This window comes from Acipenser ruthenus, unplaced genomic scaffold, assembly GCF_902713425.1.
Source record: "Acipenser ruthenus unplaced genomic scaffold, fAciRut3.2 maternal haplotype, whole genome shotgun sequence".
NCBI classification, from domain to species: domain Eukaryota; kingdom Metazoa; phylum Chordata; class Actinopteri; order Acipenseriformes; family Acipenseridae; genus Acipenser; species Acipenser ruthenus.
In genome coordinates this window covers 35,840-57,626 of record NW_026708143.1, presented here as the reverse complement: position 1 = coordinate 57,626, position 21,787 = coordinate 35,840, and the positions used below count along the sequence as shown (strand labels likewise).

The window sequence follows — 21,787 nt, the reverse complement described above, 5'->3', positions numbered from 1 at the left end:
GAGCGGTACTGTCTCTATAGGAGTGTGTTATTCACAGCAGTGTGAAATGGAGCGGTACTGTCTCTATAGGAGTGTGTTATTCACAGCAGTGTGGAATGGAGTGGTACTGTCTCTTATAAGGAGTGAGTTATTCACAGCCGTGTGAAATGGAGCGGTACTGTCTCTTATAAGGAGTGTGTTATTCACAGCAGTGTGAAATGGAGCGGTACTGTCTCTATAGGAGTGTGTTATTCACAGCAGTGTGAAATGGAGCGGTACTGTCTCTATAGGAGCGTGTTATTCACAGCAGTGTGTTGTGGAGTGGTACTGTCTCTATAGGAGTGTGTTATTCACAGCAGTGTGAAATGGAGCGGTACTGTCTCTATAGGAGCGTGTTATTCACAGCAGTGTGAAATGGAGCGGTACTGTCTCTATAGGAGTGTGTTATTCACAGCAGTGTGAAATGGAGCAGTACTGTCTCTTATAAGGAGTGTGTTATTCACAGCAGTGTGAAATGGAGCAGTACTGTCTCTTATAAGGAGTGTGTTATTCACAGCAGTGTGAAATGGAGCGGTACTGTCTCTATTGGAGTGTGTTATTCACAGCAGTGTGAAATGGAGTGATACTGTCTCTTATAAGGAGTGTGTTATTCACAGCAGTGTGAAATGGAGCAGTACTGTCTCTTATAAGGAGTGTGTTATTCACAGCAGTGTGAAATGGAGCAGTACTGTCTCTTATAAGGAGTGTGTTATTCACAGCAGTGTGAAATGGAGCAGTACTGTCTCTTATAAGGAGCGTGTTATTCACAGCAGTGTGAAATGGAGCGGTAATGTCTCTTATAAGGAGTGTGTTATTCACAGCAGTGTGAAATGGAGCGGTACTGTCTCTATAGGAGTGTGTTATTCACAGCAGTGTGAAATGGAGCGGTACTGTCTCTATAGGAGTGTGTTATTCACAGCAGTGTGAAATGGAGCGATACTGTCTCTTATAAGGAGTGTGTTATTCACAGCAGTGTGAAATGGAGCAGTACTGTCTCTATAGGAGTGTGTTATTCACAGCAGTGTGAAATGGAGCAGTACTGTCTCTTATAAGGAGCGTGTTATTCACAGCAGTGTGAAATGGAGCAGTACTGTCTCTTATAAGGAGCGTGTTATTCACAGCAGTGTGAAATGGAGCAGTACTGTTTCTATAGGAGTGTGTTATTCACAGCAGTGTGAAATGGAGCGGTACTGTCTCTTATAAGGAGCGTGTTATTCACAGCAGTGTGAAATGGAGTGGTACTGTCTCTTATAAGGAGTGTGTTATTCACAGCAGTGTGAAATGGACGCGTACTGTCTCTTATAAGGAGTGAGTTATTCACAGCAGTGTGAAATGGAGCAGTACTGTCTCTATAGGAGCCTGTTAATCACAGCAGTGTGAAATAGAGCGGTACTGTCTCTATATGAGCGTGTTATTCACAGCAGTGTGAAATGGAGCAGTACTGTCTCTTATAAGGAGTGTGTTATTCACAGCAGTGTGAAATGGAGCGGTACTGTCTCTTATAAGGAGTGTGTTATTCACAGCAGTGTGAAATGGAGCGGTACTGTTTCTATAGGAGTGTGTTATTCACAGCAGTGTGAAATGGAGCGGTACTGTCTCTATAGGAGTGTGTTATTCACAGCAGTGTGAAATGGAGTGGTACTGTCTCTTATAAGGAGTGTGTTATTCACAGCAGTGTGAAATGGACGCGTACTGTCTCATATAAGGAGTGAGTTATTCACAGCAGTGTGAAATGGAGCAGTACTGTCTCTATAGGAGCCTGTTAATCACAGCAGTGTGAAATAGAGCGGTACTGTCTCTATAGGAGTGTGTTATTCACAGCAGTGTGAAATGGAGCAGTACTGTCTCTTATAAGGAGCGTGTTATTCACAGCAGTGTGAAATGGAGCGGTACTGTCTCTTATAAGGAGTGTGTTATTCACAGCAGTGTGAAATGGAGCGGTACTGTCTCTATAGGAGTGTGTTATTCACAGCAGTGTGAAATGGAGCGGTACTGTCTCTATAGGAGTGTGTTATTCACAGCAGTGTGAAATGGAGCGATACTGTCTCTTATAAGGAGTGTGTTATTCACAGCAGTGTGAAATGGAGCAGTACTGTCTCTTATAAGGAGTGTGTTATTCACAGCAGTGTGAAATGGAGCAGTACTGTCTCTATAGGAGTGTGTTATTCACAGCAGTGTGAAATGGAGCAGTACTGTCTCTATAGGAGCGTGTTATTCACAGCAGTGTGAAATGGAGCAGTACTGTCTCTATAAGGAGCGTGTTATTCACAGCAGTGTGAAATGGAGCGGTACTGTCTCTTATAAGGAGTGTGTTATTCACAGCAGTGTGAAATGGAGCAGTACTGTCTCTTATAAGGAGTGTGTTATTCACAGCAGTGTGAAATGGAGCAGTACTGTCTTTTATAAGGAGTGTGTTATTCACAGCAGTGTGAAATGGAGCAGTACTGTCTCTATAGGAGTGTGTTATTCACAGCAGTGTGAAATATAGCGGTACTGTCTCTTATAAGGAGTGTGTTATTCACAGCAGTGTGAAATGGAGCAGTACTGTCTCTTATAAGGAGTGTGTTATTCACAGCAGTGTGAAATGGAGCAGTACTGTCTCTTATAAGGAGTGTGTTATTCACAGCAGTGTGAAATGGAGCGGTACTGTCTCTTATAAGGAGCGAGTTATTCACAGCAGTGTGAAATGGAGCAGTACTGTTTCTATAGGAGTGTGTTATTCACAGCAGTGTGAAATGGAGCGGTACTGTCTCTTATAAGGAGTGTGTTATTCACAGCAGTGTGGTCATTTTCCATTTACTGTATTTTGTTCATTTTTATTAATTTCAGCGCGATACAAAAGTGTTGCAAAGCATCAGTTTATGAAAACTGCTGTCAGAACAAAACTGAATTAACTATCTGCCTTTGATTAGCAATGAAAAATATACTGTGTGCACAATACATGTTAAAATAACAACAACAACAATAAACACAGTATAAAAATGCACTAAGGGCTGGATTCACAATCCTGACCTTCTCTGTTGCTGACGTCTCTCATCTAAAAAAATAAGAAAATAAATACAGTATTTGTAAACCATGTGAAGAAGCACATACATGAAAATCTCATCACCTCGATTTTTCTTTAAATTGAAATGCCCAGTATTTACCCGTTTTCTCCCAAATTTGGAATGCCCAATTTGATTGCTACCCTAGGCAGCTACCCACAAACCACCTGGGGCACTTTAGCCAATCGTTTATACTGTATGGTGGAAAGTGCTGTTGCCTGGTGAGATGAACTAATCCCAGCCAACTGGCAATTGCAAATGCAGCCACTAGACTGGCAACTACAGTACTAGATACAACCAAGATTCAAAACAGTGAGCTCTGGATCATATGACTAACCATGCAGTAGTGTCTTTACTAGGTGAGCCACTGCAGACCCCCAGCTAACCTTTTCTCATTAACTTCAATGTTGAAGCACTGGTAACCAGTCCTTACCTCTAACTGATATTCCACAGTTTCATATTTCTTCCCAGTATAGTAACTTTTGACCTCTTTTTTGCAGCAACTGGGATGAACGTAGTTTGCAAGGAGGAAGTCAACCACGATTATTGTCTGAAAGGTACGTAGAGGAAAATGACCTTCATGAGATCCACACTGATTTAAAACTGTGAATGCACTTTATACACAAAGACAGGGACGCATTAGCAGAATACATTGCAACTGTTTTAGACTCACCATACCGAAGTAGGCGAGTGTGGATCCAATGTATGTAATCAGCTTAATTAGACTGAATTTTCCAGCCTTTTGAAAAAAAAAAAATGTAAATGTTTATTATAATAATAAGTCTTTCATTGTGTCAGGACTCTAAACTAGGCTGAAGGTTTGAATGGGAAGGGGGGCTCACATTAAAACTGTCCGTCCTGAAAGAATCATCTTGAGCAGAGCAGTGACCTGTTTGAAGGACTGAAAGCTAATTAATAAATCCTATTCTGAATGCAATGCTCTAGGTTATATTTCAAAATAGTGGTTATGAAAGAAACATACTTTTCTTCACAGGACAGGTGTACTTGTTTCAGTGTACATATTCATGTGATAAATTGGTTTAATTTGATATGCACTAAACAGAGTTCAAACTAAGAGTCTTAATCACCTTTCCAGTCACCATGACATCAAACCGGATTCCATACACCTTGAACAATGTGCGCTCTTCCACTCCATTCTGTTTATAGTATCTTGCAAACCTGTAAATAAAGACCAGCAGATTGTTCTCTGGTATACAGTCCTGCCTGCCATACCCACAGGAATTATCAAGATGCAAATCCGTATCTATTATGGTTTCGTTCAATTCGCAGCAGTACAGCTGCAATTCAGCAAAGCTGAAATAAAAGGGATGATTTAACGGCATAATGTTGTTGCAAAGCGAGTGCGCTGTTATCCAGCTGCATCCCCTCAATGCCAGAATTAGGAGGTTTAAACTGGAACGCAACAGTTCCTGTGCCTGCCACGGGATGGCGCTCCAGCTCTAAGGCATTGTCACACTTTGAAACAACCAAGACAAATGTCAAAAAGTTTTCCCTGTGTCTGACAACTCAAGCCTACCAGTCAACAGTAAGCAATACCACCATCGCCAGCTCTAGCTAACAGTATATTAGACACTGGAAGCATACCCCTTCCCTCTAATACAAGACTGTACTCCTGCTCTGACCTGAAGCTGAAGCCAGGGAATAGGGTCTTCTTGTCGTTTTTCTCATCCAGTCTTCGAAAGCTGTACTCCGGGACACACTTGTGAAGCAGCCAATCCAGGTCACATTCCCAGTTAATCTGTATTGCTATCACTCCTCCCTGTAATTCAAGTGGAAGTACGATCACCCTCACAAACATGACCATGAGGTATAAGAGCATGTACAGAATAGGATAAAGTAATGGTAATGTGGACAGACAGAGACACCTCCATATAGCCCCACAATCTCATACTCCCAATAGCATGTGCTGAATAATGTGAATACCATGTTTCATTCTGGTTTGATAAGAGATTGTCCAGATATATGTAAAAATGTAAGTGAGACATATGGAGGTACGACTGCCTACACTGTATTCCCATTGCTGGGGATTCCTCTGCGAGGGATAGCAATGGGAATTTAAATGTAAAGACCATCAAATACAATTCCCTGCTGAAGTCTAATAATATGATGCAGAATATATCTAATACAATTCCCTGCTGAAGTATGATAATATGATGCAGAATATTTAGTACTTCTAGTTTTAAGGATACAAGATCCCCCACATTTAACCTGTAGAGAAGTAGATCAAATAAAAGTTATTGCAGATACTCAATTTATATTAAGAAACACATTTGTAGTTTAAATCAAGGATAATGTAATTAATTTAAACAAATCAGACGCACTGCGCTCAGCACAGCTGCAAGGTATGCTGGAACACTTGGAACACTGCTGACACAAAGAGCTTGCAAAAACAAGGTTCAGCTTCACAGCATGTTTAGGCAAGATATAAGACAGGCATTTGAGAAGAATTCAAGAGGATCCTCCATGAACACACACCAGCATTGTGTCGGATGCTCTCCCAGAGATTAGAGAACTCATTACTCATTCATTTCTGCTAATAACTAGAAGCCTGTAACAGGGGAAGTCTGTGCTGACTATCTGGCGCATGCGTGTTTCTGCAGGAAGAGGGCAGCAGTTTCGTAAGATCCGCCTGTCAGTCATGGCGATGACACGGAGAGGTGGGGAAGAGGGTGTGTTGGCTTTCCCTCTCTCTAAGTGGCTGAGAGGCAGGCCTTGGGGGATTGCTCGGCCCATAAGAACTGTGCTTGGTTGTGCATTCGGGTGGCCATGACAGAGGAAGCCCAGGGACGCTAGCTGAGGTGGCGAGCGTACACAAACACCAGGCAGGAACGCCAGTGGTAGAAGCAAGAAAAATAAAATCAGTCAAGCACGGCTGAGGAAGACAGCCAGCCTTAAACAAACCATTTATTAAAATCTCTGGTTACGTACCCGAGGGGACGAATGTAGAACTAGGGGAACCTTGGCCACCCTAGTGTATAGTGCACAGCGAAGCGTAGGACAAGATCCGAGCTGGCTGGCATAGCAGCAGTGGGGGGCTACATAAGCAGCACTTTTGTTTTGTAGTTTCATTACTGTGTTTTATTTTCCTTTTTCATTTCGCCTTTGGTTTTCATTATTATTTTTGAGCACCTGTCAGTGCACCTGCCTATACCTGTGTTGGTAACCTGTAGTCCTGATTACTACTGCCGGTATACAGGCCACAGACAACAGCGCCCTCTGCGGGCTAAAATAAATACAAAAGAAAATAAATAAAACTGGGCACCTGGGCAGTGTTTTCAAGTACAATCTTTGGTCTCCCGTGTCAGTGAATACCCTCACCCTTCCACAAAGCCACATTAATACTGATTAAGCTGCAGAAGTGTGACACTTGATTACTGGAATCAATAAAGGAAACGGGTTCAGTTCTGCTTCGATCCTTGTTGTGTGCACTCCTGCACACACAGATACAGACAGGATGTAGTTTCCTTACACCTGCATCACTCTATGATCCAAACAAGCATACTCTTCAGCACAAGAACAGGGGAACAGTAAGAAAATGAATAAGCATACTCTTCAGCACAAGAACAGGGGCACAGTAAGACAATGAATAAGCATACTCTTCAGCACAAGAACAGGGGAACAGTAAGAAAATGAATAAGCATACTCTTCAGCACAAGAACAGAGGCACAGTAAGAACATGAATAAGCATACTCTTCAGCACAAGAACAGGGGCACAGTAAGAAAATGAATAAGCATACTCTTCAGCACAAGAACAGAGGCACAGTAAGAAAATGAATAAGCATACTCTTCAGCACAAGAACAGGGGCACAGTAAGAAGCAAGTCAATGATCTCTCCTTTGAATTGCCTTCTGTTTTGTTTTCTCATTTCTCTACAATGAAATGTAGATGGTTGCAATTGGCAGCCCTGACCCTGGGAACAGAAGCCCTCTTGTGTGATTCTATGAAAAGAAAAGAACCAGGAATTAACCTTAACAGCCATTTCTGTGAAATTCTCCCCGGCTTCTTGGACAATATTTCCCAGGCGGAATATCGGGCAGTATGGGTCTGTCTTTCGGTTAAACATACACTGTTTTAGATAGGTTTCGTTCATATCCGGCAAGATGTTTCTCCTGTGAAAAATAAATAAATAAAATAAATAAATAAATAAATAAATGAATATAAAGGTGACATTATATTACTACAGTAAATTAGCTTGTAATCTAGAGCCTTACTTTGTGTAATTGAAGTTAATGAATCCAATGTTGTTTTTAATAAAGACGGTGAAGTTTTCTGCTGATTCCAAAACAGCAGGTCTAGGTAGAAAAAAGAATGACATTATTAACTGAGAATCATCTTTCATGCCCTTTGAGCCTTTATTATTAGGCAAACACTGACGAGTGGCTCCCATAGCCTATGCCTTTTATCATGTATTTTATAAGAAAGTGTAACATTATAAATATAAGCCATTAGGCACATCTGATTTGATCCCATCAGTGAACCCCCGACCATGCCATCCAGTTGACTCCTGTGCTATCTGTACGTACTCAGATCTTAATCAAGCAGCAGAGCTCTCTAGTGGACTCACTCAGAAAGAATCAGATTTTTTAAATATATATATATATATAAATAATTTTAATTATTTTACCCCTGATTTTCTCCCCAATTTAGAATGCCCAATCATTTTTTCCCCTCACCGCAGAAATTCCCCACACAGCTGCTCAGTTGAACTGAAGGTTCAGTGAGTGTCCTCCGATCCCATGACCGAGCCAGTTTCCTTTTCTACACCCAGGAACTAGAGAGAGGATGTCAGGGAACTACCGGCCTCTGGAGGACAAAGGCCAGCCCTGCAGGTGTCTGCCGAGCTCACTAGGCGTCTGGCCAGGAGGGTCCTGTGTAGCATGATGATGAGAAACAGTGTGCCGGGTTTGCCTCCCTAACCTGCAGGAGCACCAGAGCCACTGTGACACTCCCTCTGGAAACATCGCACAGCCAGGACCCGGACCTGTGCTCCTCTGACTATATGACTCACCTGCACATCACACACTGTGCTTGTACCAGCAACATCACACAGCCAGGACCCGGACCTATGCTCCCCTGACTATATGACTCAATCAAACAGCCAGGACCCAGACCTGTGCTCCCCTGACTATATGACTCACCTGCACATCACACACTGTGCTTGTACCAGGTGAGCCACTCTTGGACCCCCCTCAGAAACTGTATTCTAACTAAAATACAGACACCCCGTCAATTTACCAGACTATAAAAAATGATTTCCATTACACGAGAGTAGATGTTAAAACTTCATGCTGATTTGAACTCGGCTCTCGCCAAGATAAGCACCAACTAAGACGTAGCTTTACAGTAAACTAATGTGATCCATATGCGTCTCCATCCATTTACGATTCCTTCCATATGATGATGTAGATATCCTTCTGTCTGGTATTAATGGCTGAAGTGTAATGCTGGCTCCAGGGATCAGCTTATTTTGCCTCCCTGGCGCATCAGCACACACAACGGCTGCGATGCTGGCTCCGGGGATCAACCAAAGTGCGGCCTCCCCAGCGCATCAGCATGACAACCGTCTGGATTGAGCTAAGTAGGGTACATCTCTGGGGTTTTAAAGTGGGCACCTTCCATCCTCAGTGTTTCGTCGACTAGCCCACGACACCTCAAGAGGGCTCGACGGTGATTCTGGCGTCCCAGCATCACCCCCCTCCGTCCCCCACTCAACTCAGCCCAGCTTACTTACCTGTCCACAGCCAGTTGCTGCTCCTCTCTGCTGCTTCAGATAAGTTCTTCACTGTGCGACGCAACTCTTGGCCACTGAATCCGACGTCTCTGAGAAACCGGGTTGTAGAGTGTGCCACAAATCCTCGACAACCCACTTCCACTGGGTAAACCCGAACTCTCCATCCTCGCTGTTCCGCTTCAGTGGCTAGTTCAGCATACCGCAGTTTCTTCCTCTCATACGCCTCATCTACAGCATCCTCCCATGGCACTGTTAACTCTACCAGGTGAACAAGGCGTGCTGATCCAGACCACAAGACAATATCTGGTCGAAGGTTAGTGGTGGCAATCTCAGGTGGAAAAATAAGCCGTTGACCAACATCTGCCAGCATATTCCAGTCTCTAGCAGCTTCCAGTTGTCCTGGGCGAGGATTGGTTTTAACACCTTTTCTTGGTGGTTGCTCTCCTGGGCGGAGGAATGTTGTCTTTTGTGTGTAATGTTTTGATGGAACAGGTGGCAACTTATTGGTCATGTTACGCTTGTCTTCCAATGCTAAGGCCAAACATCGCAGCACCTGGTCATGGCGCCAAGTAAACCGTCCTTGGCTAAGAGCCACCTTACATCCTGTCAAAATGTGCCTTAATGTTGCAGGTGATGAACACAAAGGACATGAGGGATCCTCTCCTACCCAGAGGTTTAGGTTCTGTGGTGATGGGAGAACATCATATGTTGACCTGATGAGGAAACTGATCCTGCTCTGTTCCATTGACCATAGGTCTTGCCAGCCAATCTTGCGTTGTTCCACACTCTCCCATCTCATCCATTCTCCCTGTTTGGCCTGGGAAATGGCCTTTATACACCTCATCCTCTCCTCCTGCTTTTGCACCTCGTTGACTACCAGCTTCCTTCTTTGAGCTGGGGCCGCCTTGTGCCATGTAGGAGGAGTTGAACTGAAACCAAGACCCCCTCTTCCATGCTGAACTTGCCCCATGATATCACCAATTCGAAGGGCAGCCTTTGCATCTTCCACAACTTTCTTTGCCGCCCACTTTCTTCCAGTTTTCAACACAGGTGCTGCCTCCCTTACGCATTTATCGCGTGACTCTACTAATGTCATTTCCAATCTGACCTTGGCGCACTTAAACTCCTCGGTTAGAGCAGAGACTGGTAGCTGCAGTATTCCTTTACCATAAAGTCCCACTCTGCTGAGGCAGCGTGGAACTCCCAACCATTTCCTGATGTATGAACTGATTAAAGCTTCCAGCTTCTCTACTGTTGTCAAAGAAACCTCGTACACAGTCAGTGGCCACAGCAACCTCGGCAGTAGACCAAACTGAAAGCACCAGAGTTTTCATAGTATAGTATAGGGTGGTGCAAGCAGTCTGGTAAAGTGATTTTTTGGGGATAATAAACCCACATTCTGAAAGCAACCCATCCAGAGATCTATACACACAAGACGTTACGACTAACTGCAATTAGGAACAGATAGTACATGCTTAACTAAAGGCAATAACTTTTGAGTTTGTACAAAACGTACACACACTGTGATCTATAACACACATACTTGGAAGCATTCCTCATTCCCTCGATCGGACACCAGGCAAACACCTCACAGGTTTTTACTGATGAGTTAAATTCAACACATTGGCCAGTCGGATCCCCTGAGGATAAAAAAATAAATATTCTAAGCTTTAAAATCAGTTTACTAAGCTTTTTCACCACTATATTTTCTTCCTTTGAAAGGTCTCTAATGGTACTACTTGAATGATCTAAAAAGTGGCAGATTCACATACTCAACTATCTGATGTACTAAGATGTTTACTAAGATAGGTAAGTTAAGGAAACAATGATATAGGTGGGTATAGGAGCAGTGAAACTGGTTGGAAAATGTAGATTGTTTTAAAACCTTACCTTTAAATGATACCTTTAAGCCAGGCTTGTTTGGATGTAACTAACATTTAGAACACTGTGTATCTGGGAGTATTCCACTGTTTAATTTAACAATGGAATTGTGACAGGATGAAAACCCCTCACTTGTAAATCGTGTTTATTTGGGTTGAATTTTATTTTGTTAGTCTGTTTTGTACCGGTACTTGTTTTCATGAAAGTTCATTTTGAGCCTCAATGATCTGTTCATCTTCATGTGAATGCAGCTGGTTTAGCTGAATTGCTTAAATGATTGGTAATGTAGTCTGGATGCGCAGCCCTTTGAGCTGCTGCTAGTTCTGTTTTGGACTCATGGGTGAGGCTGGCTACCTGTGTGCGATCCTGCTCTGCTACAGAGAGCTATTTTGTTAGAAGTCTATTAGGTAACTTTTGTTTTTGAATGGTTAAAAGTATTTAGTTTTAGATTTCATTTAATAAACGTGTGCAGTGCTGTGCTGGAACTGCATCCTCTGACTCCTACTCCAGTGTATCAGCGCTTGCTACCATTCTGTCTTTGTCCAGCACGGTCAAGCCCTCACAGGAATAATCCTTGCCGTGGAGTTTTGCAGAATCTATATTCCATTCACACAAACGATAGCAGCTCAACTGAATCAAACACTAGAGCAAAAGATGACATACCATTACTCTTCTGGTTAGTATATTCCTTTGTGCAATCCTCATTTGAGCTGCATATTGTTCCAGAGTCTGGTCCCTAAAGAAGATGGAAAAGGGCTGTTTATGTACACATGCTGCATCATTGGACCTGTTTTTGTTATTTTTTTTAAGAACATGTAACATCAGACAAAAATTTTGAAAAACAGAAATCAAATCAAACCTGTTTATAAATCACTAAAAGTTTTGGAAGAATGCTGTGGAATTCACAATGGGCTGTCAAGTAAGTGAACACTGAATGAATGGCATGCTAATATACAGGCTAAAAACTGCATCTCATTATTTCTGACACTGGGAGAGGGACAATCAGAGCCGGATGCATAGGCAAAGTAGACATGTGCCTACGGCCCGAACTCAAGGGGGGGCCCAAAATGTGTTTTTTTTTTTTTTTTTTAACATATACAGATTTACGCCTAAACTGGAAAACAACACTCACTGAACTTGTATGCCAAAACACTGGCGATTTCTCTGCTCTTCTGGAGAAAAGGGCATTTTATTTAATGAAGGAAGTCAAAACCCACTGGATCAACAAAAAAACAAAACAAAAAAAATAAGGAAACATTATTGCAGATTTTGCATGCAGTAAACTGTAACGTATTTGACTACACAACAATGTACAGGTATGTTTGTTTTTTACTATTTATTTTTGTGGACTATTATGGAGCTACCGTTAATGAACAAAAGCTTGAACACCCTTCTATATATTACCTATATATCAACTTCATATGGTGCTCCATGTTGCCTTTTTATTCACTAAATCATCCTGATTGTAATCTTGTTTTAAATCTGGCAAGCAGAGTCTCCAATAGAAATGTAGGAATGTGCTGTCACTCAGTTGTTGGGCGGGTCTAAAGTATTCAGAACGAATCAATGATAAATACAAGTCAAGAAGGCGGGACATTGCCCTGCAGCACAGGAAAATGTATTTATTATTATTTTTGTAGAAGCTTTTATTTTTTTTTAATGTGAAAAGGGTAAAGTCAACATGAATTGATTAACCATTTCCAGTTTTCCCGGTGTTTCAGTGTTTATTGGCTATCCACCGAAGAAGAAAAAAAAATCAGAAGCCCTAATTACAGTGTTGTTGTATATAAACATGTAACATCTTTCATTCTATATCGCAGTTAAAGTAATGTAGGCCTATATTTGATATAGAAGCTTTGTACCGGGATAAAAAATAAATTTAAAAAAAGATTTTGATCTACGAAGCGTCAGTAACTGGAATCTGTAAATTTGCTGTAAAATCTGCTTCAGCGAGTGACAGCTAAACAGTTCAAATAAGATACTAAAGGACTATGCTGTGCAAAAAGGAGCACAACATTAACAATATGTAAGTTACATGCATAACGATTTCTGTTTAGTTTTCAAGTAGCCTAAAATGACAGGTAGATTAATGCAGTTTGCAATTATTGTGCTTTTAAATATATTATAAATTATGATGTTTCTGTGACTTCATATTAGTTCAGTAAAATAATACATGTAGTATAATGCATTCTGTTAATGGTAAAGGCATATTTTATGTAAGGACTGGGAATCACCAACCTGCTTAATTGTGTTAAACTGTATTCCACAGACCGGGTTTGGTCTGTGGAAAAGGTGGCAACCCTAGGTGGAGCGCTAGTTATAAAGGCTATAGTGTATAGAGGTGTGTGCGTGTGTGTGTGTGTATGTTTGTATGTATATGTGTGTGTGGCTGTTTGTTCAGTGGTAGGGGGCTCACAAGTGTATGCTTGCCTAGGGCCCAGTGATGGCTTAATCCAGCCCTGGGAACGATTGTAAATGATTGGCTGGGAGGTGAGTCCATATATACGTATTTATTATTATTGATTTCTTAGCAGACGCCCTTATCCAGGGTGACTTACAATTGTTACATCGTATTATATTTACCTACAATTACATTTTTTACATTATTTTTTTACATACAATTACCTATTTATACAGTTTTTTATATACCTTTGCTAATATACAATATAGATGCCAGCATCTTTAAAAGTAGTTACCTCCAGACAGTTTCCTTGAGTTTGATTCTTTGTGACTACTGCATTAGTAACAACAAAAAAGGAGTCCTTCCCCTGTGGAAGAAAATGAGAATTGTAATACAAAGGAAATTAGGACATAACTGTCACTTTAAGCATTAGTAGAACCTTGGTGTCATCCCACTAAAATATCTGTCAGTCACCCTATTTAAACCACAGTCAGCTTCCTAATTCTCATCTTGCTTTTCTGTTTGTGGTTAGCTAGCAGACCTGCAGACCCAATCTTAAAACAAACCTTTTGTTTTCAATCGGCTTAAAATGACTACTAACCCGATGCAGCTTTCGTTTTCATATGATTCAGATGAAGATTTTTTCACTCCTTCTGGCTGTCTGCCTGTAACAAATAATCCACCGACAAAACTCACAAAGAAATCCGGGAGCGATTGGGCTGCTTTATTTGTTTCATAATGCAATTCCATATCGGCAGAGCCTGTTTTTCCCCTCAAAAGTCACAACAGAAATCCAAGCTTGTCAGTTCACACTATGCCCCTGTAGTGCAAGCTTCACTCACTCATGATCCAGCTACTACAACCCTGCACTTTTCAATTTCATCTGATCCTTCGTCCGATTTGCATTATCAGATTTTTAACAATATGAAGCAACTCATTCATCCTCTTTCCACCTCAATTTCTACAGTATTTGATGCCTGGATGCGCTCGATATCAGGATCACTCGCTTGGAACCGGCAGCCATTACTTCCTCATCAGTAGCACCAGCAGCAGCAGCACTCGTCTCTCCAGCTGCTTCAGCCACGCCCACTCCTGATCTCGAGCTGCCAATCTTCACTCTAGTGACTTCGACTAGTTCAGGATCCTCTTCTGCTTCAGTAGTTCATCGCCACTCTCTCTCTCCTCAATTGAGACGTAATATTATTGAAGGTAAAGATATTAATTTGGTCTCAATACTTATTCAAACCTCAGAATTTCTGGATCACAGGGTAGTAGACTGTGGAGATTTGTCTGTTCACGGATCCTTGGCTGTGTAAAAATCTTACTGTGACAGGATTGACCGAGGTTTGAGACAGTTTTAAAGTTCAAAAATAAAGTTTTTAATAAACAAAAATAATCAAATAAATAGGCACGATGGCCAAACAAAAAGGTTTCAAACACAAAATACAAACACAAAACAATAACTTACAAAATAAAGTTTCCAGGCTGGGCGTTGCCTTCACTGGAACAGAAAACACAGCACAAACAAAACACTCCTTCTCTTTCCAGAACTCTCTCTACAACTCCCCCCAGCCAGGGCCTCTCCCCTGGCTTTTATTCCCTGTGGCTGGAGCCCAATTAATCAATAATAGCTAATTATTCAATTAGGGCTCCAGCCACATTCTCACATGTTTTCCTGGCAGGGAGGAATTTTAACCCCCTCCCTGCCAGTCCCAACCATGATCATAAAGACGGGGCAGTCCCCCGTCAATCCCCCCCCTTATGCCAAGCACAACATGGCCTAAATGGCCACCTCCCCCTCAGTCTCAGTCCCGGAAGAGGGGGAAGCACAGTGTCCATGGGGGCGGCCATGGTGGGACGTCCGGCACCACCCAATTCTTCGTGGCCGGCAGCTCCCTCTTCCGGGGCTCCGGCCACACACTATCTTGCCACGAAAGTGCCGCTGGGGGAGCTGGTCTCCTGACCTCCCTCCCCCTCTTCATGGCCGGCAACTCCCCTCCGTGGGGCTCCGGCCATAGTGTAGCGACCCCAGGCGAAGCAGGATCCCTGGCAACCCCAGGCGAAGCAGGATTCCCAAAGACCCCAAGCGACGGCAGCAGCGGCGGACCCTCGGGTGGCGACGGCAGCAGCAGCGGACCCTCGGGAGGCGACGGAAGCAGCAGCGGACCCTCGGGAGGCGGAGACGGGAACGGCGGCCCGGCTCCCTCTGGTGGCGGAGGTGGGAACGGCGGCCCGGCTCCCTCTGGAGGCGGGAACGGCGGCCCGGCTCCCTCTGGTGGCGGAGGCGGGAATGGCGGCCCGGCTCCCTCTGGTGGCGGAGGCGGGAACGGCGGCCCGGCTCCCTCTGGAGGCGGGAACGGCGGCCCGGCTCCCTCTGGTGGCGGAGGCGGGAACGGCGGCTCGTCTCCCTCTGCTGGCGGAGGCGGGAACGGCAACTCGTCTCCCTCTGCTGGCGGAGGCGGGAACGGCAACTCGTCTCCCTCTGCTGGCGGAGGCGGGAACGGCAACTCGTCTCCCTTTGCTGGCGGAGGCGGAAACGGCAGCTCGTCTCCCTTTGCTGGCGGAGGCGGAAACGGCAGCTCGTCTCCCTCTGCTGGCGGAGGCGGAAACGGCAGCTCGTCTCCCTCTGCTGGCGGAGGCGGAAACAGCAGCTCGTCTCCCTCTGCTGGCGGAGGCGGAAACAGCAGCTCGTCTCCCTCTGCTGGCGGAGGCGGAAACAGCAGCTCGTCTCCCTCTGCTGGCGGACCCTCGGGAGGCGACTCCTCCCCTTCTGGCTCTCGGGACGACAGCTCCTCCCCTTCTGGCTCTCGGGACAGCGGCTCCTTCCCTTCTGGCTCTTGGGACGGTGGCAGCAGGGGAACCAGCAGGCATGCTCCTTCTGCTGGTGACGGTGATGGAGGCAAAACCAGCAGGAAATCTCCCTCTGCTGGTGGACACCTGGACTGTGGACGTTGGGCCTTCCCCCTCTTGGGCTCTGGACGCACCGACTCCCCCCTCTTGGGCGCAGGACGCACCGACTCCCCCGTCTTGGGCGCAGGACGTTCGGGCTCCTCCCACTCAGGCGCAGGACGTTCGGGCTCCTCCCACTCAGGCGCAGGACGTTCAGGCTCCTCCCACTCCAGGTCTGTGTCCGGTAACACCTCCGGGCAGTGGTGCTCCTCATGCCCGTACTGCATGCACTGAGTGCACCACTCCTCTTCCTCCCATGTCTTCCTTCCTCTCTGCCTCCTTCTTCTCCCCTCTGTTTGCGTTGGGCAGATGGCCACTGTGTGCCCATATGCCCCACAGCCAGTGCACAACTCTGCCGCGAGACTTTTTAAAAACAACTCCCCGTCGTCATCTGCCTCCTCCTGGGCCAGGGCGTAGGGGCGTCCTGCCCAGTTGTGGCCATAGACTTCACCGCGCCCACACCAGTCCGCTGGTAGCACTTCTGGGCAGGATCTCCATCGATGATCCAGCATCCCGCACCATGAGCACCAGGGGAAAAGGCTGGCTGGGTCCTCCAGCTGGGGTGGCTGTTGTTGCAGCAGCCTACATTTCTTCGGCTGCTGCATCTCCTGCCTTTGCCGCTGTCTGCTCTTCCTCCCCCATTTAAATCAAGTTTCCAAAAAAAACCTCCCAAAAAAGAAAGAAAAAAAAAATGACTGCTCTGAGCCTCCAGGTGGCGCTATCCCGTTCTGACACCAACTGTGACAGGATTGACCGAGGTTTGAGACTCAGAGACAGTTTTAAAGTTCAAAAATAAAGTTTTTAATAAACAAAAATAATCAAATAAATAGGCACGATGGCCAAACAAAAAGGTTTCAAACACAAAATACAAACACAAAACAAAAACTTACAAAATAAAGTTTCCAGGCTGGGTGTTGCCTTCACTGGAACAGAAAACACAGCACAAACAAAACACTCCTTCTCTTTCCAGAACTCTCTCTACAACTCCCCCCAGCCAGGGCCTCTCCCCTGGCTTTTATTCCCTGTGGCTGGAGCCCAATTAATCAATAATAGCTAATTATTCAATTAGGGCTCCAGCCACATTCTCACATGTTTTCCTGGCAGGGAGGAATTTTAACCCCCTTCCTGCCAGTCCCAACCATGATCATAAAGACGGGGCAGTCCCCCGTCACACTTACTCTTGGAGAATTTGTGCTTGCTTTCTCTGTTTTTCGCGATGTCCTTTGTGAAGTTTATGCTCACCGACGGTCAGATATGGCGGTACCATTTTTTATGAGTATCATAAAGCTTTTTCAGCCAAAGCAGCTTCTCAGTTTGCGTCGGACAATACACTTGTTTGATTGACTGGTCTCAACCCAATCCTGATCTGTTTAACAGATTCTTCAGTGTTCTTCGTGCTAACACTTGAGGAGTTTGGGTTTCCACCGCCTATTCTACCTCTGTGTCCAAACGCAGCCTCCAATTATTCTTCCCCTGCTCTCAACAACACTCCTTTCTTCAGGAATTGCGCGTCTGCAGTTCTCCTATTAATTCTTCTGTGCTGCCTTTTTTATTAAGCAAAGATTCTCATGGAAGACTTGACAGAAATACTATGATTCTTGGTTGTAAATCACCCTCCTGACCTGTGAGGGTGCTAAGCAGCGAGAACAGAGTTACTTGGACGGGCTGTCCTGACAGTTATTTCCCAGGGTTCAAGGGAAGTCGGTGAAGGGGAAGGGGGCGAGACTCTGTTGCAATAACGCATTCACCCGGAAGGGAAACGACGTGGCAGCCGCAGAATGGAGAGACGGTTGCACTCGTTTAACAAGGGGTCATGTGTGACAGCATAAATCATAATCTGTTCCTTCGCATTGGTTTGTGTTTGAACCTTGAAGGACTGTGAGAGACCCCAGTGAACGTAACAGTATCATGAGTGTTTTGTTTGTTTTGTCTGTCAGTAATTTGTCTTCTTTGTAAATTGTCAGATGGCTAACACGTTTTCTGAGCTGTCGCCGTGGGCCAGCACAAAGCCGGAACAACACATCACCACCGTCACAAAATACTTGTAACTTGTATCACCCACCACGAGCACTACTGCACACACCCAGAACTGGTGACCGTGTTTGTATTATTGTGGGGTGGATATTATTGTTTATTATTTGGGACAGCAATCCCGTTGTTATTTACCCCGTGCAGTACACATTGTGTATTGCCAGGAGATTATTGTTTGGTCGCCAGATCTGGAAATTATAAATAAAACCCTTTCCAAACTGGATTACAATTATCTCTGTCTGCTTCATTCACGCACTGCATCACTCCTGCACCTGTATCCCCTCAGCCACTTTGTCACATGTGATGTTAGACACGGGACATGGATCATCGTGCATTGGCGGAGCTGCTGGAGGCACTGGACAGCAGATGGGAGACAGAGGAGAGAATGAGGGAGGAGCGCTACACTGTGCTCATGGGTAGGACTGGCACTTTCCACAAAACCAGCCCCTACAGGAACACCAGTAATGTCAGCACCGAAGGCTCGGGCAATGAAGGTGTCGGCGGAGGATGACCCAGAGGCGTACCTGGTCACGCTTGAGCGGTTGGCCACCACCATGTCATGGCTGCGGGAGTTCTGGGCAAGCCAGCTGGGACCCTGCCTGATCGGGGAGGCTCAGGTAGCAGAAAGAAAACTGATTGGCTTCCTGAGCCATTATATAGTGTACATACCAGATTTCTCCAGCCTTGCCAAGCCGATCTGTGAACTTCTTTCAGTTCCCAGAGGGGGAGGGGTAAGGAGGAAGAACTCAAAATGGAGAACAGAGGCCAAGCGGTCATTCCAGCCACCACCATCCCAACCAGTAGAATGGACTGCGAGGCATCAGGACATACTAGAGAGGTTAGTGGAAGCCCTGACAAGTCCACCAGTGAAGGCATACCCTGATTGTGAAAAACCGTTTGTGTTGCATGTTGATGCTTCAGAAGAAGGTCTGGGAGCAGTCAGGAGGCAGGAGGGTGTACTGAGAGTTGTTGCTTATGGATCCCGAACCTTGACTCCTGCAGAAAAAAATGACAGACTTCACTCAGGAAAGCTGGAATTCCTAGCTTTAAAATGGGTCATCACAGAGCGTTTCCGTGACTACCTCTTCTATGCTCCTCACTTTACAGTATATAGTGACAACAATCCGTTGACCTATATAATGAAGACAGCCTAGCTAAACGCTACAGGCCATCGCTGGGTGGCAGAACTTGCAGATTATCGATTTACTTTGAAGTACCGTCCGGGATCTGCCAATAGAGATGCTGACTTCTTATCAAGGAGGCCCACAAAGATCGACGAGCTTATGACTGAATGTACACAAGAGTGCCTGCCTGATACTCTAGCTGCAATGGAAGAAGCACTTGATGCTCAGGAAAGAGGTGATGTTGACTGGATCACCACTGTGTCGTGTGATGTGGCCACTTTGGCAGAAACTGTATGGGAATGTGAGACTACAGCCCAACTACAGACGACTGAGGACATCAGAGATGCACAGAAAGGGGACCCAGTTATCAGTAGAGTGCTAGCCCTAAAGCTGCAGAACAATGTCCTGAAGAATAAGGAAAGGCAAAAAGAACCTGCAACAGTAAGACATCTACCGAGAGAGTGGCCTCACTTGCAAGTGGACAAGAATGGAATACTTTGCCGCAAACAGCAACAAAACTTCAAATGGTCCTGCCAGAGAAGTATAAGATGGTAGTCTTCAAGCAACTTCATGAGAAGATGGGGCACTTGGGAGCTGACAGGATGCTTGCTTTAGCCAGAGATCGTTACTATTGGCCGAAAATGAGAGAAGAAATCGAGCACTACATAACTAAAGTGTGTAGATGTCTAAAACAAAAGAAACCAAATTGAACAACAAGAACTCTGCTACAAAGTATTGTAACCACTGCACCGTTCGAGATGATCTCCATTGATTACCTGCACTTAGAAAGAAGCAAAGGTGGATATGAATATATTCTAGTCATTGTAGATCATTTTACCAAGTTTACTCAGGCCTATGCAACATCAAACAAATCTGGAAAGACTGCAGCACAGAAAATATTCAATGATTTCATCCTGAGATTTGGATTCCCATTGAAAATCCATCACGACCAGGAAAGGGAGTTTGAAAATGAGCTCTTCAGGAAACTGCAAGAATACAGTGGGATACTTAACTCAAGGACAAGTCCCTACAACCCTCAAGCGAACCCTGCAGAATGTTTTAACCGGACATTACTGAGCATGTTGCGGACATTAGAAGAAGTCCAGAAGTCGAACTGGAAGGATTACCTCAATAAAGTGGTCCATGCCTATAATTCTACTGTCCACGAGGCAACTGGATTTTCCCCGTTTTTTCTGCTCTTTGGCCGAGAACCAAAGCTACCAATCAACCTGATTTTCCAAGAGAACAAGAAATGGAAAAGCAGTCCCATGAAAGTTATGCAGAAAAGTGCAAAACAGCTATGCAGGAAGCCTATGAGATTGTGTCTAAAAACTTAAAAAAATCTGCAGCACGTGGAAACAAGTATTACAATCGGCGAGCCTGGAGTTCAGTTCTGGAATCAGGAGATCACGTGCTGGTAAGAAATTTGTCTGAGAGAGGAGGACCTGGGAAGTTACGTGCACACTGGGAAGATAAGACACATGCAGTGAAAAAAGAAGAGGGACAGACAGTCCAGTGTATGAGGTTGAGCCATTAGAAGGAAGTGGGAGAATAAGAGTTCTGCACAGAAACTTGCTAATGCCCTGTCCATATCTTGTAGATGGACAAATGAGTAGTAACGCACAGCCAAAACAAAAACCCCACAGTCAAAAGAAAAAAACACCCCGGCGCAGAGACTATACTGTTTCAGTGAATCAGGAAAATTCTGAAAGCTCGGGTGAAGAACCATATGGTTTCTTTATAACAGCACCTAGAACTGTTACAAGAGAAGAAACAAACTTCAGATGTAACAGACAATCTGTGTGAGTGAGACAGCCATGAATGCTGTATACCTACGATCGTTTAGGGGAACCTACCTATCGACCTGCTGACCAGAGAGTACACAGTGAGATGGAGGGACCTGCAATGCTTAGAAGGAAACCTGTACCGATTGTTTGGGCTCCACCGAGACGCCACCCAAGTCTGGTCACTTCTGCTTGGTAGGCCAAGGATGCTGAACAAAGGACTCAGAGACTGTTAAATGTTTCATGTTCTTGTTAAAAAAAATGTTAAATAACAAAAGTTATGTGTGGACCATTAAGGTATTTTAAAGTACATGTTTATTTACAATGCCTGACTGACAGTTAGTGTAGTTTTGAAGTAATTGTCTATTTACAGTCCCTAGTAACTACTGGGTTAGACTACCAGAGTATAACTGAACACAAAAGTAACACCTGTTCTTCAGTGAGTTAAAGATAGAGTACTAGTACAGTTGACGGAATTTTGATTGGTACTATTCAAGTATTTGTGATATAAGTGAAAAGTGGCATGTACGTGTTTAAAACACAGAGAAAAAAGGAGTGAAATGGTAGATGTCATGCCTGTCTCATCATTTTTGTTGGTTGGCCAACCAGCATAACTGTAGGCTAATTTAAACTCCTGAAAAACAAGAAAAATAGGACAGTTTTACTATTTCTTGTATTTATGCCATAAGTATTGAGATGAAAGGTGTAAAATATAATCTTTGTAAAAGAAAACTTGCCACACACCACTTAAAGGTTAAATTGTTTATTACTGTTAATAAAATGTTTTGACAACATTTTTATTT

General features: G+C 44.4%; 1 protein-coding gene across 5 annotated transcripts in view; it reads right to left on the bottom strand.

Annotated features, from left to right (window-relative positions):
* Positions 1 to 2,813: 2,813 nt before the first annotated feature.
* The window catches only part of LOC117395349 (P2X purinoceptor 4-like), a 33,943-nt gene continuing 14,969 nt past the window's right edge, over positions 2,814 to 21,787 (bottom strand). For 2 of the 5 annotated variants that reach the window (XM_059019997.1, XM_059020000.1), the window contains 10 exons: positions 13,392 to 13,463; positions 11,359 to 11,431; positions 10,358 to 10,454; positions 7,295 to 7,375; positions 7,051 to 7,192; positions 4,706 to 4,842; positions 4,151 to 4,241; positions 3,736 to 3,801; positions 3,496 to 3,612; positions 2,814 to 3,055 (listed from right to left, as the gene is read on the bottom strand). In XM_059019997.1, the coding sequence (XP_058875980.1) occupies positions 3,005 to 3,055; positions 3,496 to 3,612; positions 3,736 to 3,801; positions 4,151 to 4,241; positions 4,706 to 4,842; positions 7,051 to 7,192; positions 7,295 to 7,375; positions 10,358 to 10,454; positions 11,359 to 11,431; positions 13,392 to 13,463 (927 nt within the window). In that variant the 3' untranslated portion in view covers positions 2,814 to 3,004. Of the gene's footprint in view, positions 3,056 to 3,495; positions 3,613 to 3,735; positions 3,802 to 4,150; positions 4,242 to 4,705; positions 4,843 to 7,050; positions 7,193 to 7,294; positions 7,376 to 10,357; positions 10,455 to 11,358; positions 11,432 to 13,391; positions 13,464 to 18,745; positions 19,073 to 21,787 lie in introns of all 5 variants that reach the window. The other 3 variants (XM_059019998.1, XR_009323720.1, XM_059019999.1) reach the window with 3 other exon arrangements.